The 17,441-nt window shown below is 45.9% G+C and overlaps 1 protein-coding gene across 3 annotated transcripts in view; it reads left to right on the forward strand.

Moving 5' to 3' along the window:
• Positions 1-17,441, forward strand: part of ARMC3 (armadillo repeat containing 3) — an 86,184-nt gene that overhangs the window by 45,824 nt on the left and 22,919 nt on the right. For all 3 annotated transcript variants that reach the window (XM_090049844.1, XM_090049845.1, XM_090049846.1), the window contains exons 8-10: positions 11,877-12,126; positions 13,309-13,445; positions 16,834-17,002. In XM_090049844.1, the coding sequence (XP_089905970.1) occupies positions 11,877-12,126; positions 13,309-13,445; positions 16,834-17,002 (556 nt within the window). The remainder of the gene's footprint in view (positions 1-11,876; positions 12,127-13,308; positions 13,446-16,833; positions 17,003-17,441) is intronic.

A 17,441-nucleotide genomic window follows, 5' to 3' on the forward strand; every position in this document is an offset into this window, starting at 1 on the left:
CCAGCATGAGGAGGCGCAGGACTGAAAGGACCTGGAGTTCTGAGTGCAGCTCCTGGCCCTGGAATGTGAGTGGGTGGAAGTGGTGCTGAGCAGAACACCATCCTGCCCAAGGCAGTGCAGGCCATGGATGACAACTGCCAGTTGCTGGACACCATTGTGGCCCTGGCAGTTGCCTTCATGTCACCTGCTGCCCAACTCCTGGCTCTAGCCCTGCCTGCCCCCTGGCAGCCACCTGCCACCCAGCAGAAGGCCCCTGGCCCAGCCCCTGCCCAGGTCTGCCACTCACCCTGGATCCACATGGGCATGGAGCCAGAGCTGCCTGCAATGGAGCCAGGACTGCATGCTGGCCCTGTTGGGCCTGGATACTGGCTGCCAGAGGGGGATTCACCCATGCCAGGGGACCACCACCTGCCATCGCCCCTGGGTGAGACCCCTACCTTACTGGGCTCACCATGCCATGCACACCTGTGGGGGAACAGCCAGAAACCAGGGTTCTGGCCACCTATCCTTGGACTCTGCCCCATAGGCACTCCCACCCTGGGATGGCACACACAAAGTACATTTTGTAAATAATTTGCATAGGGAAGAGGGTGTGTTATTGTTGGTGGGTGGAGTGGGTGCTAAGGAGGGAGGGGGAAGGTGGGCTGTGTTTGTTGAGGAGGGAAGGGGAGGAGGCTCTGTTTGATGTGAGGAGAATAAAAACATTCTTATGAGATGTGTTGGCAGTGAGCGTGGTACTGGGGTTGGGCAGTGGGCGGGTAGGGGTTCAGTGGGTGGTGGTCCAGGCTGGCTATAGCAGGGAGTGCAGGAGAAGGTGGTCAGCTAGTGCCTCTCACGGGGCTTGCTGCAGACACATGAACCCCCATGGTGCCTCTAAGCTGGCCCGGGTAGCCTGTTGCCTTGCTAGCTGCCACCCATGCACACTGAGCTAGGCTGCTCTCACTGATAGGGCTCAGCTTCCCTGTTACTCAGCTGCAGCCTCTGGGGAGGGTCTCACCCATGACACAGGCCTGTCGTACAGCTGCCTTGGCTGGGGCTGAATGGGCCAGCCCGGGTCTTAGGGACAGCTCAGTGATAGCCACTCCCCATGCCCAGGTTGGGCTGTGCTGGGCAGTACCACACAGAGCCCGGCCCCCCCCCCCAACCCTGCAGCAGTGGTAAGGGGGACAGCAGGAGGAGGAAGAGTTCCCCTCCAGCACTGCACACAGCCCCTCTCCCTGCCCCATGGTGGGAGGAGATGGAGGTGGAAGAGTCCCCCCCTGAGGCCAGGCAGCACTATACAGTGCCCCCTTCCCCACCCCATAGGGAGAGAGGGGGAAGTGGAAGAGGAAAAAGTCCCCTTTGGGGCTGAGCAGTGTGGCAGAAAGCAGAGGTGCGGAAGATGGAGGAGGAGGAGGGGGAAGAGTCCCCTTCTGGGGCCTGGCAGCACACCACAGAGCCCCTGTCCCCACCCCATGGTGGCAGAGGGTGCAGGGGAGGAATGAGGAGGTGGAAGAGTCTCTCCAGCACCACACAGAGCCCCCTCCCCACCCTGCAGTGGGGAGAGGAGGAGGAAGAGTCCCCCTTTGGGACTGGGCAGCGTGGCACAGAGCCCCTCTCCCCACCCCACAGCAGAGCTGTGTGCCTGGATTTCTCCCAGCTGTCAGGGAGCTGTTGCAGCAGACATGGCTGTCCTCCTCCTTCTTCTCCCCTGCCACAGGGGTCTGGACATAGGGTTACCATACATCCGGGTTTTCCTGGACATTTCCTCTTTTTCGGCCCCCTGTGTTGCGTCCAGGCAGGGTTTTAAAATAAGAGCAAAACATCTGGCTTTTCTGTTTTCTTGGGCTGGCTACCTGGGGCTAGGAGCAGAGGGCAACATGACTGACTGTCAGGGGTTACATGCTCCCTGTGCAGGCTCTAGCAAGCTCCCAGGAAAGAGACAGAAAGCGAGAGAGAGAGAGAGTCTGCATGCATACGATGTGGGAACTGCTTGGGCCATAGGGTGAGGGGACAGGGGTCTGCGGGTCAGGAGTGAGGGGCACTAGCAGGGCTGTGGGGGCAGAGGCTGTGGGTTCAGAGTGCAGGACACCGTTAGGGTTGGGGGACAGAGGCTGTGGGGGGGCAGAGGCTGTGGGTGGGGAGTGAGGGGCACCAGCAGAGCTGGGGGGCAGGGCAGGGCAGGGTGGGGCACTGCAGGTCTGGGGTGAGGGGTACTGGCAGGGCTGGGAGGGGGACAGGTGGCTGCAGATCAGGAGTGAGGGGCACAGGGCATGGGATAGGTGACTGTGGCTTGGGTGTGCAGGGCATTGGCAGAGCCAGAGGGCTGCAGGTTGGAAGTGAGAGGCACCAGCAGGGAGTGGGGGCAGGGGGGTGGGCAGGGTACTTCTGTTTGGGAGTGAGGGGCACTGGCAGGGCTGGGGTCAGAGGGTCTGGAGTGAGGGACAGCAGTGGGGGTGGGGGGGGCAGGTGGCATTTCAGTGAGGGGCAACAGAATGGGCAGGGGCAGGGCACCAACATGTTATTGTGCCCCCTTATATTCCCCCTGCCTCTCCCCCTCCCCCCCAATTACAGGTGTCCTCTCTTTTTTGAACCCGGAAATATGGTAACCCTAGCATGCCCCTGCCTGGCCACACTCCTTCTTTCCCCACCTTCCTAACCCTGCAGGCCAAGGTGGGGATTGAGACCCCTCCTCAGTCATATTCAGGCCTGCTAGGGCCTGGCCACACCCCTTTCCCCCTTTCCCAGCTCAGCTTCCCTGTGGAAGGGAAGTGAGGGCTGCTCTAGTGCCCCCAGGCTTCTGGCCTGAGCTACTGCAGGCATGTGCATACATTTCCAGAATGAATAGTGGATGTCTGTCCACTTGCAAATCAGTTGAATTTCTGCAGGTTAGACAAACCTGCAAAGATTGAATAAATTCAGGCTCAGGCTTTTTGAACGTCTGTCCCTAGCCCAAGACTGTGCTCCCTTTACTTGCAACTACCGTGTTTCCCCGAAAATAAGACACTGTCTTATATTTATTTTTCCTCAAGAAGACACACTATGGCTTATTTTCAGGGGATGTCTTATTTTTATTAAGTATAGTACAACAATCTACATTTATTCAAATACAATTAAGTCGTCTTCTTCTGGAACGTAGGTAGGTAGGTGCCGCCTGTGGCAAGGGAGCGCGGGCCGGGCCGGGGGCGGGGCGGGGCCGGAGGCAGGGCCTCGGCCGGGCGGTCCAGCTCCACGGACAGGCGCCGCACGCGCTCCCACAGCATGGCCGCGCGGGGGTGGGGGCGGGGGCGGCCGCGGTCAAAGTCGGGACGCGGACCTCGCACCGGGCCGGCTGTCACGATGGGGCAAATGAGAAGGGCTGCCCGTCTTATTTACCGCTTCGCGCCGGTACGCTTAGCCACGCCTATCACTATGTCTTATTTTCGGGGTATGGCTTATATTGCACAAATACGTAGAAATCCTGCTACGGCTTATTTTATGGGTATGTCTTATTTTCGGGGAAACACGGTACTAGTCGCAGGCCTGCCACCTCCTGCATTGTCCGCGTGATTTGAACAACGAGGCACACAAATTCATCCTTCCTGGCCTGTTTCCCTGTGTGTCCCATTGCTCAAGCTGCAGGACAATGCAGAAGGAATTTGGGACACCTATCCTGAGGGATGGAGTGCCCTGGAGTGCTCAGGGTAGAGAGGACTCCTAGGCTGGCTATAGCAGGGAGTGCAGGTTGATTAACTTGTCTAGAGACCACTCTTGAGAACCTTGCAGCAGCGCCAGTGCCCAGGGGCTCACTTTCCCTGGAACCACTGGTGTCAAGTGGGATGTATTATCCCATGATGCTTTACCTACCTCTGTAACAGAGGTAGTGTATGGTGTGTCAAGTGAACAGAGATCTGGGCCAGGCACCTCAGGGCTGAGTTCCTCTGAGCCAGCATGGGTGGCTTTGAAGTAAAATGAAAATTTTGTTGGGTTTCTAGGCTCCTTCAATGAACTATCCAGCAGACTGTGCTATGTTCACCACCACTGGGGCTGTAGGAGTCTTGTACACACACCCTTGGGGCTGTAGGACACATGACACTGCTGCTGTCCTGGGAGTGGGAGGGAGTACTTGAAGTCAGGCAAAGGGTGATGGCTTGTGGGCAAGGAGAATGTAGGCCTGTGCCCAGGCTGGCCCAGACCAAGGGCAGTGTAGGTGACCCTGGGGTCATGTCATTTGATGGGATGCCTCACAACACTTCCCCCACTGTCATATGCTGGGCCATATGCTCTATGCCTGCTCAGCCTAACAAGGCAAAATGCCATTCCCAGACCCCTGCTGTACCTACTCTGTCTTTGGTGGTATATCAGTGCTGCATTGACCTTGGGAATACTGCTGGCCTCCAGTGACTGGAAGCTTCCACATATACGTGGATAAAGGCCCCTTGGTCAAAGCTCTTCTGTACCTCCAGTACGCCATGTTAGAGAAGTGTCTTGGCCAACCACCTCAAGTCGCTCCACTTCTTTTAGATGGACTCTACAGTCCATCTCTGGGCTCCCATGGGGTTGACCTGCTGCTGAAATTTTCCCCACAGGCAGACATGCTCACTGTGGGGGTCAGAAGGAATCCCATCCCCCTCAGGTGTTGGGCCATAAAGTCATTGGTGGGCCTGTAGCTCCTCAGAGATGAAGTTTTGGTGACGTAGAGGAACATCATGGGACTTTCTTTCTGTCTTCTCTGCTAAGTTGGCTCTGTACCTCAGTGCACAGCCACTGTGTATCTAGATTAGGGGTGTGTGTAGAATTTAAAATTTCCTGGGCTGTGCGCCAAAAGGGAAGCAAAATCAGCTGAATCTCTGGGCACCTAAGTTGCCCTGTTTCAGACTTCCTAACTTAATCAGCTATGTGGGCAGCAAGGGCTTCTCCTGTACAACCTGGGACTGAGAGTAAGCAGCTTACCCTTTTTTAACCCAGAGCCATGCATGTCTGAGACCATCTTCTTATCAGGGATGCTTTTTTCTACAGCTACTGAGAGCAGCTCCAGATATTGTGCAACCTACATGAGTGATAAGCAGCTGACCAGGCTTCAAGAGTGGGTGCACTGCCTTTCTTTATGGGAGGGCAGGTGTGAAATTGTCCTCTAGAGACATCTCTGCATCTCCCAGTGCATATAATGAGGGCACTCATAACCCTCGGAGCAGTAAAATCACACCTACATTTTGGTCATGTACCTGCAACATATACAAAATCTACACTAATTTGCATACTCAGCCAAGTTAATAGGATTCTGCCTATTGTGTTTCTTCCTTCCAAACATCTTATAAAAACTGATTTTCTTATATGTGCCAGTCATAGTTTTATTACAATTGAATTGAATTGTACACTAAAAGCAGTGATTCAGTTCTTTTGTTTCACATAAAAAATAGTGCTATCTTCCTCAAACTTAAACGTTTATTCATTGAGCTGAGAATTATTTTTCTGGTAAATTACAAATATGTTAATAAATTTGTGAGTTGAAATCCATTTTAAAATGGTTTTTTTTATGAAACTTAGTATTTGGTGACAGACCTTTAACTCTGTCCTTTGGTAACACCATAAGAGAAAAACTGAAAAAAGAAGTCTTTAAAAATTAAGTTTTATCTAGTCTGAGACCATGAATGCTAAAATGCATTATTTATAATTGTATGATTATAACATGGCCTCATTACAAGGCTGTCTGTCTTAACTTTGTATTACATACCTTAACCTTAACATTAAATTAATTTGTTTAAAGTTTAATGTTAATTCTGAATTATTTAACTTATAACATTTATTTTTGGATTATGTTCTTGTCATGATTTTAGTCATAGATTACAGCCTGAGATTACTCTCAGATATTGCTCCATATCCATGAGGTTTTTGTCTGAGAATACTACTAGAGGGTTTAAAGAAATGACCTGGTTTTCAAAGGAATACAGAAGATGCTTTGTATATACAACATAATCTTTTTTGTCATCTTTTTTCCATTCTCCTGGTCCTTTCTCCTCTGTAACTGTGTAACTTGCTTCTTCTTGAAGCTGTAAAATTGAATGGAAAATGATCTCAGAATTTGTATAATTTACTATTTTGCATATTCAGGCTTTTTTTCCTAACCAAAAGTGAGCCTCTCTTATGCCTGTAAAACATAATCCAAACTTGGGGCTGGTGCTGAAGTGTGCCACCCCAGGGAGGCCGGGAATGAAGCATAAAGCAAATGTATTCCTAGAACTCTGGAAGAAGCAGAGAGAAAGTTGTTGCTACAACATCCTTGGAGAGGAGGCTTCTCTCCAGCTCCTTTGGAGAAGCTAATCCTTGAAGATAGGGAAGAACAAGCACTGTGGCGCCCGAGGTGCCTCCTTCCACAGGGCTTTAAGAGGATAAAGTCCTATACATCCAACTGTAACACTGAGTCTACTGGTAGTGTCCAGTCTCACAATCTTTAATGTATTTATGCCTCCACACTCCTCTGAGGTAGGGTAGTACTATAATTTCTTTTTTTTTTTTGCACGCAGAGAGAGAGCAAGAGAGAGAGAGAGAGAGATAGTGACTTGCCCAAGATCTAGAGACAGACTGTCACGGCAAATAATTGCCCAGAGGTCTCTCTCTCAGGCTGATGCTCTAACCATGGGACTGTCCTTCTTCTTTACAACTCTCATCCCCAATTACGCAACTGTGCAGGGCTTTTCCTTAGGTTTTTAGTCCCCCTAAGTATTTAAGTACCTCAAGTACCTCAATTCCCATTGTCTGCTAGGTTGATTTTTAGTATGGGGGTTTTTTTTGGTTTTTGTTTTTTGGTTACTAGTTCTTTGGTGGGAATTTTTAGTATTCTTTAGAACATTACTTCTGGCTCTCTGGTGTGTATTACTTAATTAGACTGTGGCAACAGCAAAACCAAATATACCAAGTTTCAGAGTGTACTTATACAAAAGTCAAACCCAGGACTGAAATGTACAGGTCTAAAGTTCTAACTGATGTTACCCCTCTTTTCCATTGGCAGAATGAAATTTCTTGTAATGCTCATGTATCCTTTTATCAGCAGTTTGATATACTGCCAAACCTATTCAAAAACTTCAAACTTCTCTGTTGCAGGAAAACAGTAGGTATACTGGTAGTGGGGGAGTTGGGTTTTTTTTTAGTTTTTAGAGAAAGACCAGAGATATAAATAAGAAATCACAAGAAAAAATTCAAATTGCCATCTGCACATTTTCTGTGTTAAGAGCATTGCCAACTTTTTGTTTAATAAACAGATGATCCTAATGTAAAATTACTAAGAAAAGATAGTAAGTTGGACATATGCCTCAAATCATTTGATCAAACATCATATATAAACTTATGAGAGAAAGGACTCAGTTCTTAACAGCATGTTTCCAATAGGAACACTAGGATTAATAGTAAAAAGAAATGAGGTGCTTATTGGTGCAGATGAAATTAGAAATCCATCCAGTCTAGCATGGAAGGGGGTCTTGGCAAAAAAGAGAATTAATGCCTTAATATACAGAAGGAACAAGTACCTTAAAAGTGTTTTAAGGAAGTAAGCTCTAGGCCTACCTGTCTGGTTTTGTCAACGGTTGATAGACTTGTATGTTCCCGGAAAGTGTCTGTAGTGGGCTGGTGGCCTAAAATGGTATATATTTCCATAAGAATGACTGAGCTTTTCTGGGAGCAGGACAGCAGTTTCTTCCTTGGTCCAATCCAAGTTCTCTCTTGGGGCTTGAGTCAGGAAAAATCAAGATTTGAATACTTTAACAGGTGATGTCACCAGCTACATTCAGGATTTTTTCTTTATTCCAGATGTTGAATAGGGAAATGATAATGAACATTTTCTGTATATCAGTGGTGCTCCAGGATTTGGCTCTGCAGGCCAGATGAATAGTGCAGGAGCTGGTCTGCAGGCTGGATCAAGCCTGGCACCACATGCTGGAATTGGGCCCTGGGACCCCTGTCCAGTCTTGTATGTTGGGAGCAGGCCCTGTGCACCCAATCTAGCACACAGACTTTTTGGGAGCCCTGCAAGTCAAATGATGGGTGTCAGGGGCTGGATCTAGACTGCAGACCAGTGGCTGAATACCAGCAGTCTACATTATTCTTATTTCCCAGTTTGTACCAGCTCTTTTCATTAGACATTGCTTTCTAAAAGATTAAATAGTTCTTTCCAACTTGGGCTTCAGGGTGAAAGTTATTTGGGTAGCCCGGAGTAAAATATTTGCAGTATTCATCTTGTTTTCTGGTTTTTCCAATGTGGTTGCTGTTGCAGAATGATTTTTAAGAAACTTTTCACGTCTGAAAGTTTCTCCTTGTAGGCAGAATCTTATTTCACGGCACATGCCCAAATGGGAGTTTTCTAGCCATCTGACATTTTTGGCATGTACGCATATTGTGTGACCCTACTCCCTATTCAGTGTGAACACATAAGCATCCATGCAGCTATTGAGTGTGCCCAGTAAGCTGTGCACTGGCCAGACACGTTCATAGCTCTGCGTGTTTATTCAAGTCATGAAGTTCTATCCAGCAACAACCCATGATTAGTAGAGCTGTGTGAAATTTCACTGCCAGTTTTGTTTCAATGCTGTTTTGACTTGTTTCGAGGTTAAAACAGTGAAATTGAAATGAAACAGGTATTGTTAAAACAGCCTCGAAACAAAACGAGGCAATTTGGAATGTTTTGAAGCTGTTTCGACATTTTGCCCATAGGCTATTATTGGGAAGGTTGAAACAGCCTATAACTTTGTCATTTCTCACCGGATTTGGATGGAACTTGCAGGAACAGTAGCTCCTTGTAAGGGCATGAAGTCTGCCAAGTTTCAAGGAGATACATATAGGGGGGTTGGGAAAACTGCACCCCAAAATCTTAAAAGCAAAACTCATGTCACGTGTATGTGTTAAGCCACAGCAGGGTCAAAACTACATGCATGCTAGCCCCTAATGAGGCCACAAAGCCTGCCAAGTTTCAAGGAGATAGGTTCAGGAGTTTGGGGGAAATTGTACCTTAAGCTGTGGACAAGCAAAACTCATGACATGAGTGACACTGTGTGTTAAGGCGCAGCAGGGTGAAAGCTGCAGGCCTGCTAGCCCCTGCTGAGGTCACAAAGTCTGCCAGCTTTCAAGGAGATTGTCATGGAAATTTTTTGAGTATGTGCTGCCAGCACAGAAGAGGTTAAACTGACATGCCCGGTTTGAAGCTGTGAGTGGAAATTTCCAAGGCTCACCCAGTCCTTGCCCCCTGGGTGACCTGCGGAGCTGTCAATCATTGTTGACCTACTTTCCCCACAGACATGCTCAGATTGTGTCAGCTCCTGACTGAGAGCATGCTCAGTCAGAACCTGACATGAGGTAATCGGACTAGAAATTTCTCTGCGGAGAGCACGTTGATTGGCTACTAAATTGATATAAAAGTTCTGTGAGCCCCTCCCTCGGGGGGAGATCGCGTGGACCAGAGACAGAGGCTGCTGCTGCAGGGACTGTTCTCTGAGTCAGGCTTCAGGGCCTATTGATCTCCTCCTTCGGTGGCTTCATATTGCTTATTGTATTACGGTTTTGACTACGTTCATCTGGCTTCCTGACTTACCTTTCGAACTGATTAACGGCTTACGATTTCGGATCACCCTATGGACTTTGTTTAACCCGGTTCTGGATCATAGACCTCGGCTTTCTTCACCACCTACGACTCTGCTCATCCCTCCAACTGACGTCTCCACTGCATCACCTTCTGGCTACTGACCTCAGCTTTTCTCATTCGACCACCCGATTTGTCCATTGCTGTGGACTGGCGTCACGCGGTTCATCATCACCGTGTTACAGTTCGTTTTATTGTTTGTTTCGTTGTTTGTAATCCCCATTTATGAGCTGTTGACCAGCCCTGGGACTAGGTCTTCGGACTGAACCTCGTGGGCCAACAGACCCCTTTGTTGTTAATTGTTTGTTTGTGTTCCAACTGTAACTGAAGACCTTTCTGCCTACGCCTGAAGCGTAAGTCAAATAAATTCACCTGTCTTTCTCAATCCGCTCCGAGTCCCTAACTCCAGACTCTACGCCGCTAATCCCACCTGTCCGTATCTAATTGCCACCCCGGCCCACCGTGACCTTGGGGCCCGATCCTTCGGTTTTCCCCGACAGAGATAGGTGCAGGGGTTCTGCGTTCTGGGGCCCTGCACCCCTAGCTGCTGACAGGCAAAACTCATGACACGGGTGCTTGTGGGACTGTATCTGTGTTGAGGCAGAGCAGTGTGAAAACTGCAGGCCAGCTAGGCCCTGCTGTGGCCACGAAGCCTGCCAGCTGTAAAGGAGATAGGTGCAGGGGTTCTGGGGCTCTGCACCTCTCGCTGCTGACAGGCGAAACTCATGACATGGGTGCTTGTGCAACTGCTGCCTTTCATCAGGCAGCGGGACTGAAGATCCCCATCACTTGCCACCACAGACCTGCGGGTAATAATTGACCACAGTATGAACATGAGCTGGCAGTGCAATGCTGTAGCCAGCAGGGCCAGCAATACCCTGGCATGCATCAATTGATACATTGCCAGAAAAACCAGCAAAACTATTGCAAAGAAGTGATTCTCTTGCTCTACTTGGCTCTACTTGGCATTGGTGAGACTGCAGCTGGAGTACTGTGTTCAGTTCTGGGCTCTACACTCTAACAAGGACGTGGTAAAGCTTGAGAGAGTCCAGAGAAGGGCTACCCATATGATCAGAGACTTGCATGGCAAGCCACATAAGGAAAGGCTGAGGGACCTGGGACCCTTCAGCCTGAAAAAGAGACGGCTGAGAGGGTACTTGGTAGCGGCTTACCGCTACATCAGAATTGTACTTCTAGGGCTCGGTGAACAACTGTTCACCAGGGCACCCTGGGGGAAAACTTGGAGTAATGGTCACAGACTCCTGGAAGATTGTTTCAGGCCTATTTCAGGCTTAACATTAGGAAAAACTACTTCACAACTAGGGTGTCCAGACTGTGACCATCGCTCCAAGAGGTGAGAGCACCAAAAAAAGGAGCTGTCTGCAACCTCTCCCTTGAGGGCAGAGCAGGGGTGGATTGGCCCACAATGTAGCGAAAGCCACGTTCTAAATCAGTTCTCAGCTGCAGTGTGAATCTTCTAGGGATTTTTGGAGCTCAGCATGCTCTAACCTTTTTCCTTTCAGCTCCCACCTCTTGCCCTGATACAGCTTCCAGGGACTACAGTGTATGCCCTCACTGCCCAATGCAGTACCATGTGGAGGTACCTGAGCTAGTTCAGCTACTAGAAGCAGTATAGCAGCATTAGTACAAAGTGCCACATAGGCTAATTTACTCCACAGAGCTCTTTAGTCAAGAAGTTACACTGCTTATAGTACCGAAAAGCTACCTCATTGAGAGCTAACTCAGGTAACTATACAGATCACCACATTGAGAAGAGGTGATGGAGGACCGCTGCACTAGATTCATGGCCACCCAGGTTATCCCTGACACTGGGAAAATGAAGATTGCAGCCCAGGAAAATAAACTATATGTGCAATATAGTTAATAGTGAGAAAAAAAAGAGATTGATTTCAGAATTACTGAGCATTTGCTGATCTTCTTGACTAGAAGTGGAATTGGACACTAAATAACTTGCTTAAGACCTCAGAAGGAGGTCCATAAGTGGGGTTGAACTCACATGTTTCAGATCTTATCACCTGTTCAGATTATGCTTCTCTGTTTTACCCAATGAATTCTGTTTAATTTCTGGTACCAGAAAGAGTGTTTTTCATGTTTGTTGCATTTACATACAGTAATTTAGGATATAAACAATCACTATTGCTGTTTTCTAATATTTTATTCATGTTCTGCTGAGATGCAGTATTGATTTAGTTTGTAAATTTAATACATTAAGATTAAAAACATATATTTGACTTTAAAGTAACCAAGATTTCCCCCTCTCCAATTTTACTAGTTCTGTCGCCGAAGCTGAAGGAATTGAGCCATTAATAAATGTCCTGAGTGCTAAAAGAGATGGGGCTGTTGCTAACGCTGCGATAGTACTAACAAATATGGCCATACAGGAGCCATTACGTCTCAGCATCCAGAGTCATGGCATTATGAATGCAATTGTAGAACCACTGCAGTCTACCAACAGCCAAGTACAAAGCAAAGCAGTGCTTACTGTGGCTGCATTTGGTTGTGATGCTGATGCAAGAACTGAGGTGAGGCTTAGAAGTAACTCCTGTCTGTTTTGTGAGATGTTGGTTATTCATTACATTTCTTTTTTTAAAATCCTGATGTTTGTGTTTTTCTGAAAAATCCTTCAGTTCATATAAAGTATGTCATTTTGTGCTTCTTTAATGGATAAAGTTTTATTCTGGCAAGCTCTGTTCAGGTTGTCAAATATTTAGGAGTTTCTCTAATCTTGATTTTCATTGCTGTAGATATTTGTAAATTAATTGGGCTGAATTCATCTATTGTGGAACGCCTATTTCAATGAGCTTTCACCACATATGTATGTCTAGATTCCCAGACTTGAGAAATAGTAAAAATTAATGTATGCGTCCAACAGGACTCTCAGTCCTATTTTGAAGATGGGAAACCCTTATCTCCTTTGTTCTTTTACTATCTACCTCAAGGCTTTGGTGTCATAGTGACTGACCCTGTGATTAATGAGTGGCAGACATGACTACAGTAAATATAATTCAAACAGAAGGTAATTTTAGTGGGACCTAGTAAGTAAGCCTGGGCCTACCTATTTATCAATAGACATGTTGTCTTCTGTTCATTATCCAAGGATGGTGTCTCACACATTCACACACCATAAATTGGAGCCTTCTCAAGGGTCAGGGCAGCTGGGCAGGTCATGAAATAGGGGCATGGGATAATCCATCTGTCTGTCTTTATATATTTAAAACATATCTCACTAATAAAATCAGAATGAGTGATATTTCCAGGAGAACTTTGGAAAAATATTGTAGCACAAAGGATGGGTATTAATAACATCATATGTACAAGGGAACACAACATTTATAGATATAATGATGTAAATTAGTTGTCAGGGGCATCAGGACTTAGAAAGTGCTGTACAACTCTTCATGGTGACCTCAGGATGCACAGTATTTAGAGTATAATATAGTGGTTGACAAGACCAGAGGCAGAATGGGAATGCATATGTGTAGGTCCAGCCACACTCAAGCTCCCTTCAGGGTCAATATGAGGGCATGCAGGGATATTCAATATGAGGGCATGCAGAGATATTCCTCCTTATATAACTGTTCTTCCAATCCCCTCCATCTACTTCTATATTTTATCTAAGGGCTTTCAGATGGGGGCTTGCACAGATCCACATTTCTGGGCTGAATGTAACCCTTCAGAAGCAATCTCTTTATGTCTGTTTCTAGTTAAGAAATGCAGGTGGACTGGAACCGCTTGTTAAGTTGCTGCATTCTAGAAATGAAGAAGTCCGAAGAAATGCTTGTTGGGCTGCTGTGGTTTGTGCAAGTGATGAACTAACAGCAGTTGAATTATGCAGGCTAGGGTGAGTAGAAATAGTATCAAGAGGTGGGGGGGATAGTGTTGTCAAAGACTGACAAAGCTTATGTTTACATATTTGTGCCTGTAGGCCAAAGTTAAATGTGCATTTCTTGAGCAGAAGTAGTTCTCACAACATAACACTTATTTCAGAGGGAATGTTCTTGATTCTATATATCAAGTGTACTGAGAAAAACAGTACCTTAAATTGGGCTCTACTTGTCCAGAATTCTAGAAGTACAGTTAGTGCTGATATTATGACTGAACCTAATAAAACTATGAGTTCACTTTTAATATGAACCATATCAACAAAATTAGGATTTACCATGCAGAGATCATATATTTTTTAGACTACCACTTGGCACATCTACACAAGGTGCTAACTGTGCAGTAGCTAAATAATAATGCACAGTAGCATGTCACAGCACTGACAGTGATAATATGCTTCTGTACAGCATTATTAGGCTAGTGTGCAGTAGTGTCACTTAAAAGGCGTTCATGGGCACTACTGCTCAGTAACTCCAGTTACCGAACATTTATTTAGTACTTATTTATACAAGTACTAAATAAATGTGTATTAATCACTGTGTAGACATGCCCACTGTGGGCCAAATTCAGCTCACACTGAACACATTTCATGAGAGGAGAATCTGGCTTCCATATCCTAATGTAATGTAATGAAATATCCTAAAAAGTAGCTGTGCTGGAACAATACAAAAAGTATACTGTGCAAGGGAATTACCGTATATAATTCCTCCTCAAAGACTGCAGCTTCTGCACATCAAGCTTATACATGTGCTCTGGGAGTGGGCCAGGGGGTGCTTTAATTAGAGCAGCTCTTGGAGCTGTGGCTGTCAGAGCCACTCTAATTAAAGTGCCCGGAGTGTCTTGTGTATCAGCATCCCTGAACTTCAAGATGGTGGTGGGAGCACTTTTTGTAAAGCTTATCAAACAAACTTTAGATAAAGTGCCACCACTCCCATTCTGAAGAGCAGGGGCACTGATACATGAGATGCGGGAGACTGCTGGAGCACTGTAATTGCCACATTCCAGCAGACTTGATTAATCCAGTCTGCTCCGCCACGCTGAAATTACAGTGCATCTGAGCAGCCTTCCTGCTCGTGTATATGCACCCAAACGTTTCAGCTGAGGAAATGATGTTAAGCTGGAGGGTTTATGACAGAACCAGAACTTTCCAGAATGATTATATATATTTTTTACTATAAAATGCATCTAACTCTCATAGCCCTGCTATTAAAACCCATACTGGATACTCACCAACCTGCTCCATTTGGACCCCACCATGTTAGATAAATGTACTTTCTGGTTATTCAGGTTTGGTTGACAGGTCTGTAATTCCTTGGCTCTTCCTTTCTCCCCTTTTTAAAGATGGATATTATGTTTGACTTTCTCCAGTCTTCAGGGACTGTCCCTGTTCTCCATGAGTTCTCAAAAAACAATCTCTAATGGTCAGAGATTGTGTTAGCTTGTTCCTAAAATACTCTGGAATAAATTTAATCAGGCCCTGCTGACCTGAATATATAATGTATCTCAGTATTTTTAATCATTGTTTCCTTGTTCTGGTCTTCATTTTTGTCTCCAAGTTGTTAATATTAATTGAGCTAAGCTTTTGATCATAATTAACGACTTTTGTGAAGACTGAAGTAAAATATTCTTTGAACATATCCAACTTCCCTTTGTTATCAATTATTTGCTTTCCTTTTCTGTTAAGTAATGCATCTATGTTTTCCATCCTCTTTCTCTTATTTCTAATGTGTTTATTATCTTTTCTTATTGTTTTTTATGTCCCCTGCTACTTGGTAGCACTACAAATGAACATCTGTCCACAGCCTGACACAGGCCTTGCAAAGTGCTCTAACATAATTATTTCACTTCAGATAGCACAAGAAATATAGTGGGTGCAGACAGAAGTAACAGTTGAAACTTCTGAAATGCCTTTAAAACATTTGAGAGGGCCAGTTGTACAGATGTACAAGCCCACTGCAAAATGGCTAAAACACTCCAATATAGTACCTCTTGAAATGAGTTACTATTCTGGAGCATTTCAGTTTTTGTTACTTGTGCACTGGGACAAGGAGCTGTCTAGCTTTTGAGTCCTGCTCTGAGTCCCAGGGCACTGCCATGTCCCTGCAGGAACCCCTGCCAGACCTTTGATTATCTCTGCTGCTGCCAGAGCCAAACAGGAATCAGAGCTGAACTAGCCTCCTTATTCCCCTTTCTCAACAAGACCCTTGCTGACTCCCAGGGTCCTCACCAGATCTCCTCTACCACTTTGCTTGAATGAGAGGGGAAAGGAGAGGTTTCTGGGTTTGGTGACTGGACAATTGGAATCCTGGTAGCAGGAAGCTCCTCCCACCCACCTCCTCCTGGCACTTACCTCTCCACTCTGGTAGTCTGCTCTCCCCTCTACCTTCCCTCTCTGTGGGAAGTAGCCTGGGGGGTGGTGGTGGGGGGCACAGTCAGAGATCATTGCAGCCTCCTTTAGTTCCCCTTAGTTGGTGCTAGCGCAGGCTGCAGCGTTTTGAAATGTTCCAGCTGGGAAATGTCACCAAGCTTGTCTGTATGTCCCCTAGGTGAAATAATTCCTTTTTAAACATTTGCAAGTGCATTTCACCCACAGATTCCTAAAACACCTATATGCCTGCCTCGCTTTCCTTTCCTCTCTTGAACATTCTTTGGGATTTGGATCCATATCTTCCAAAGAAGCCAACGTCCTACCTCTCACACATGGCCTTGTGGAGTTTTTCTTTCAAAGTTTGCCACCTTATTCAAGGATGCAGTTGCTCTTTTGTTCTTCTCAGGTTAGACCAATTCAAAAATCAACCTGTTCAAGGATAAACATGTTGGAACCACTCCTGTCTCTATGCATGAAAGACCATAAAGCAAAACACAGTAAAAAGATAGTCACAAAACATAAGGATACAGAGTTCCTAGAATTAAATTGGCATGAATACTTCTTACATAGATAAATTCCTGAAATTGTTATTTACTACTGGTTAACTTGCCAAGTCCTTATCTGAGTTCTGAGTGTGTTTCCTTATTCTCTACTTTTACTCCAGATCTCTTTTATAGTCAACATCTTTCTAACTGAAGGGATTCTTTCCAAAAATCCTTTCTGTGATGATTTAATTGGCTGAAGGAATTGCTTTTGATTCTGAGCCCTGTAAAATATGTTTTCTCCACACAGAATCCTATGCAGCATTCAGAGTTCATTGGTGGCCCAGAGGACAGGAGGCTAGGATTGAGTAATGAATACATGTCTTAGACACAGCAGTACAGATGACTATCTCTAAACTGTGTTATAAATAACTAACTAGCCCTTAATGATGGACTAATCCCATTAATTGAACAATTGTTTGTATTGTGTTGTACAGCGCATTAGATATCCTGGAAGAAATTAACCTGTCCATGGGGCGCAGAAATCACTTCAGTGAAAGAGCTCTGGACAAGCTACTTGATAACAACCTTTCACAAAAATACAGCCAGATGGGGTATTTATCATTCAGTAACATCATTACTGACAGCTTCTATGATTATGGTCAGGTAAATTACTTTAACATTAATTTTAAGATGCGTGATGGGCCTTGTGCTTTAGTCCTTAATTAGGCAGAGTAATGAGCTTGTGACCTCTTAGTGCCAGCAGAATATGAAGGAGTCAAAGCAAGGGCCACAAACTGACCCCCTGAAATTGTCTTGCATTCCTTCTAATGCTGATACACATGATTAGGTTTTTAATTTCTTTCATTCACAGTTGATTCCATATGTGTTGTGATGCTGCTCTCACAGAAGAAATCTTTATGATCCCCTGTATGCTGTGCAACCTGTCTCCTTTTCTAGATCCCACCTCAAGACATTCAACTGTGTTCCTGTTTTCTTTTACCACAATATAACCTGCCACCTAAAACTTGTCCTTTTCACAAAAAGAACTAAGGAACTGGTACATGCACAGATCCAAGATTTTGAAAAGGGGGTGTGGGCTATA

Source organism: Crocodylus siamensis, chromosome 5, assembly GCF_052110815.1.
Source record: "Crocodylus siamensis isolate JL-2025a chromosome 5, ASM5211081v1, whole genome shotgun sequence".
Lineage (NCBI taxonomy): Eukaryota > Metazoa > Chordata > Crocodylia > Crocodylidae > Crocodylus > Crocodylus siamensis.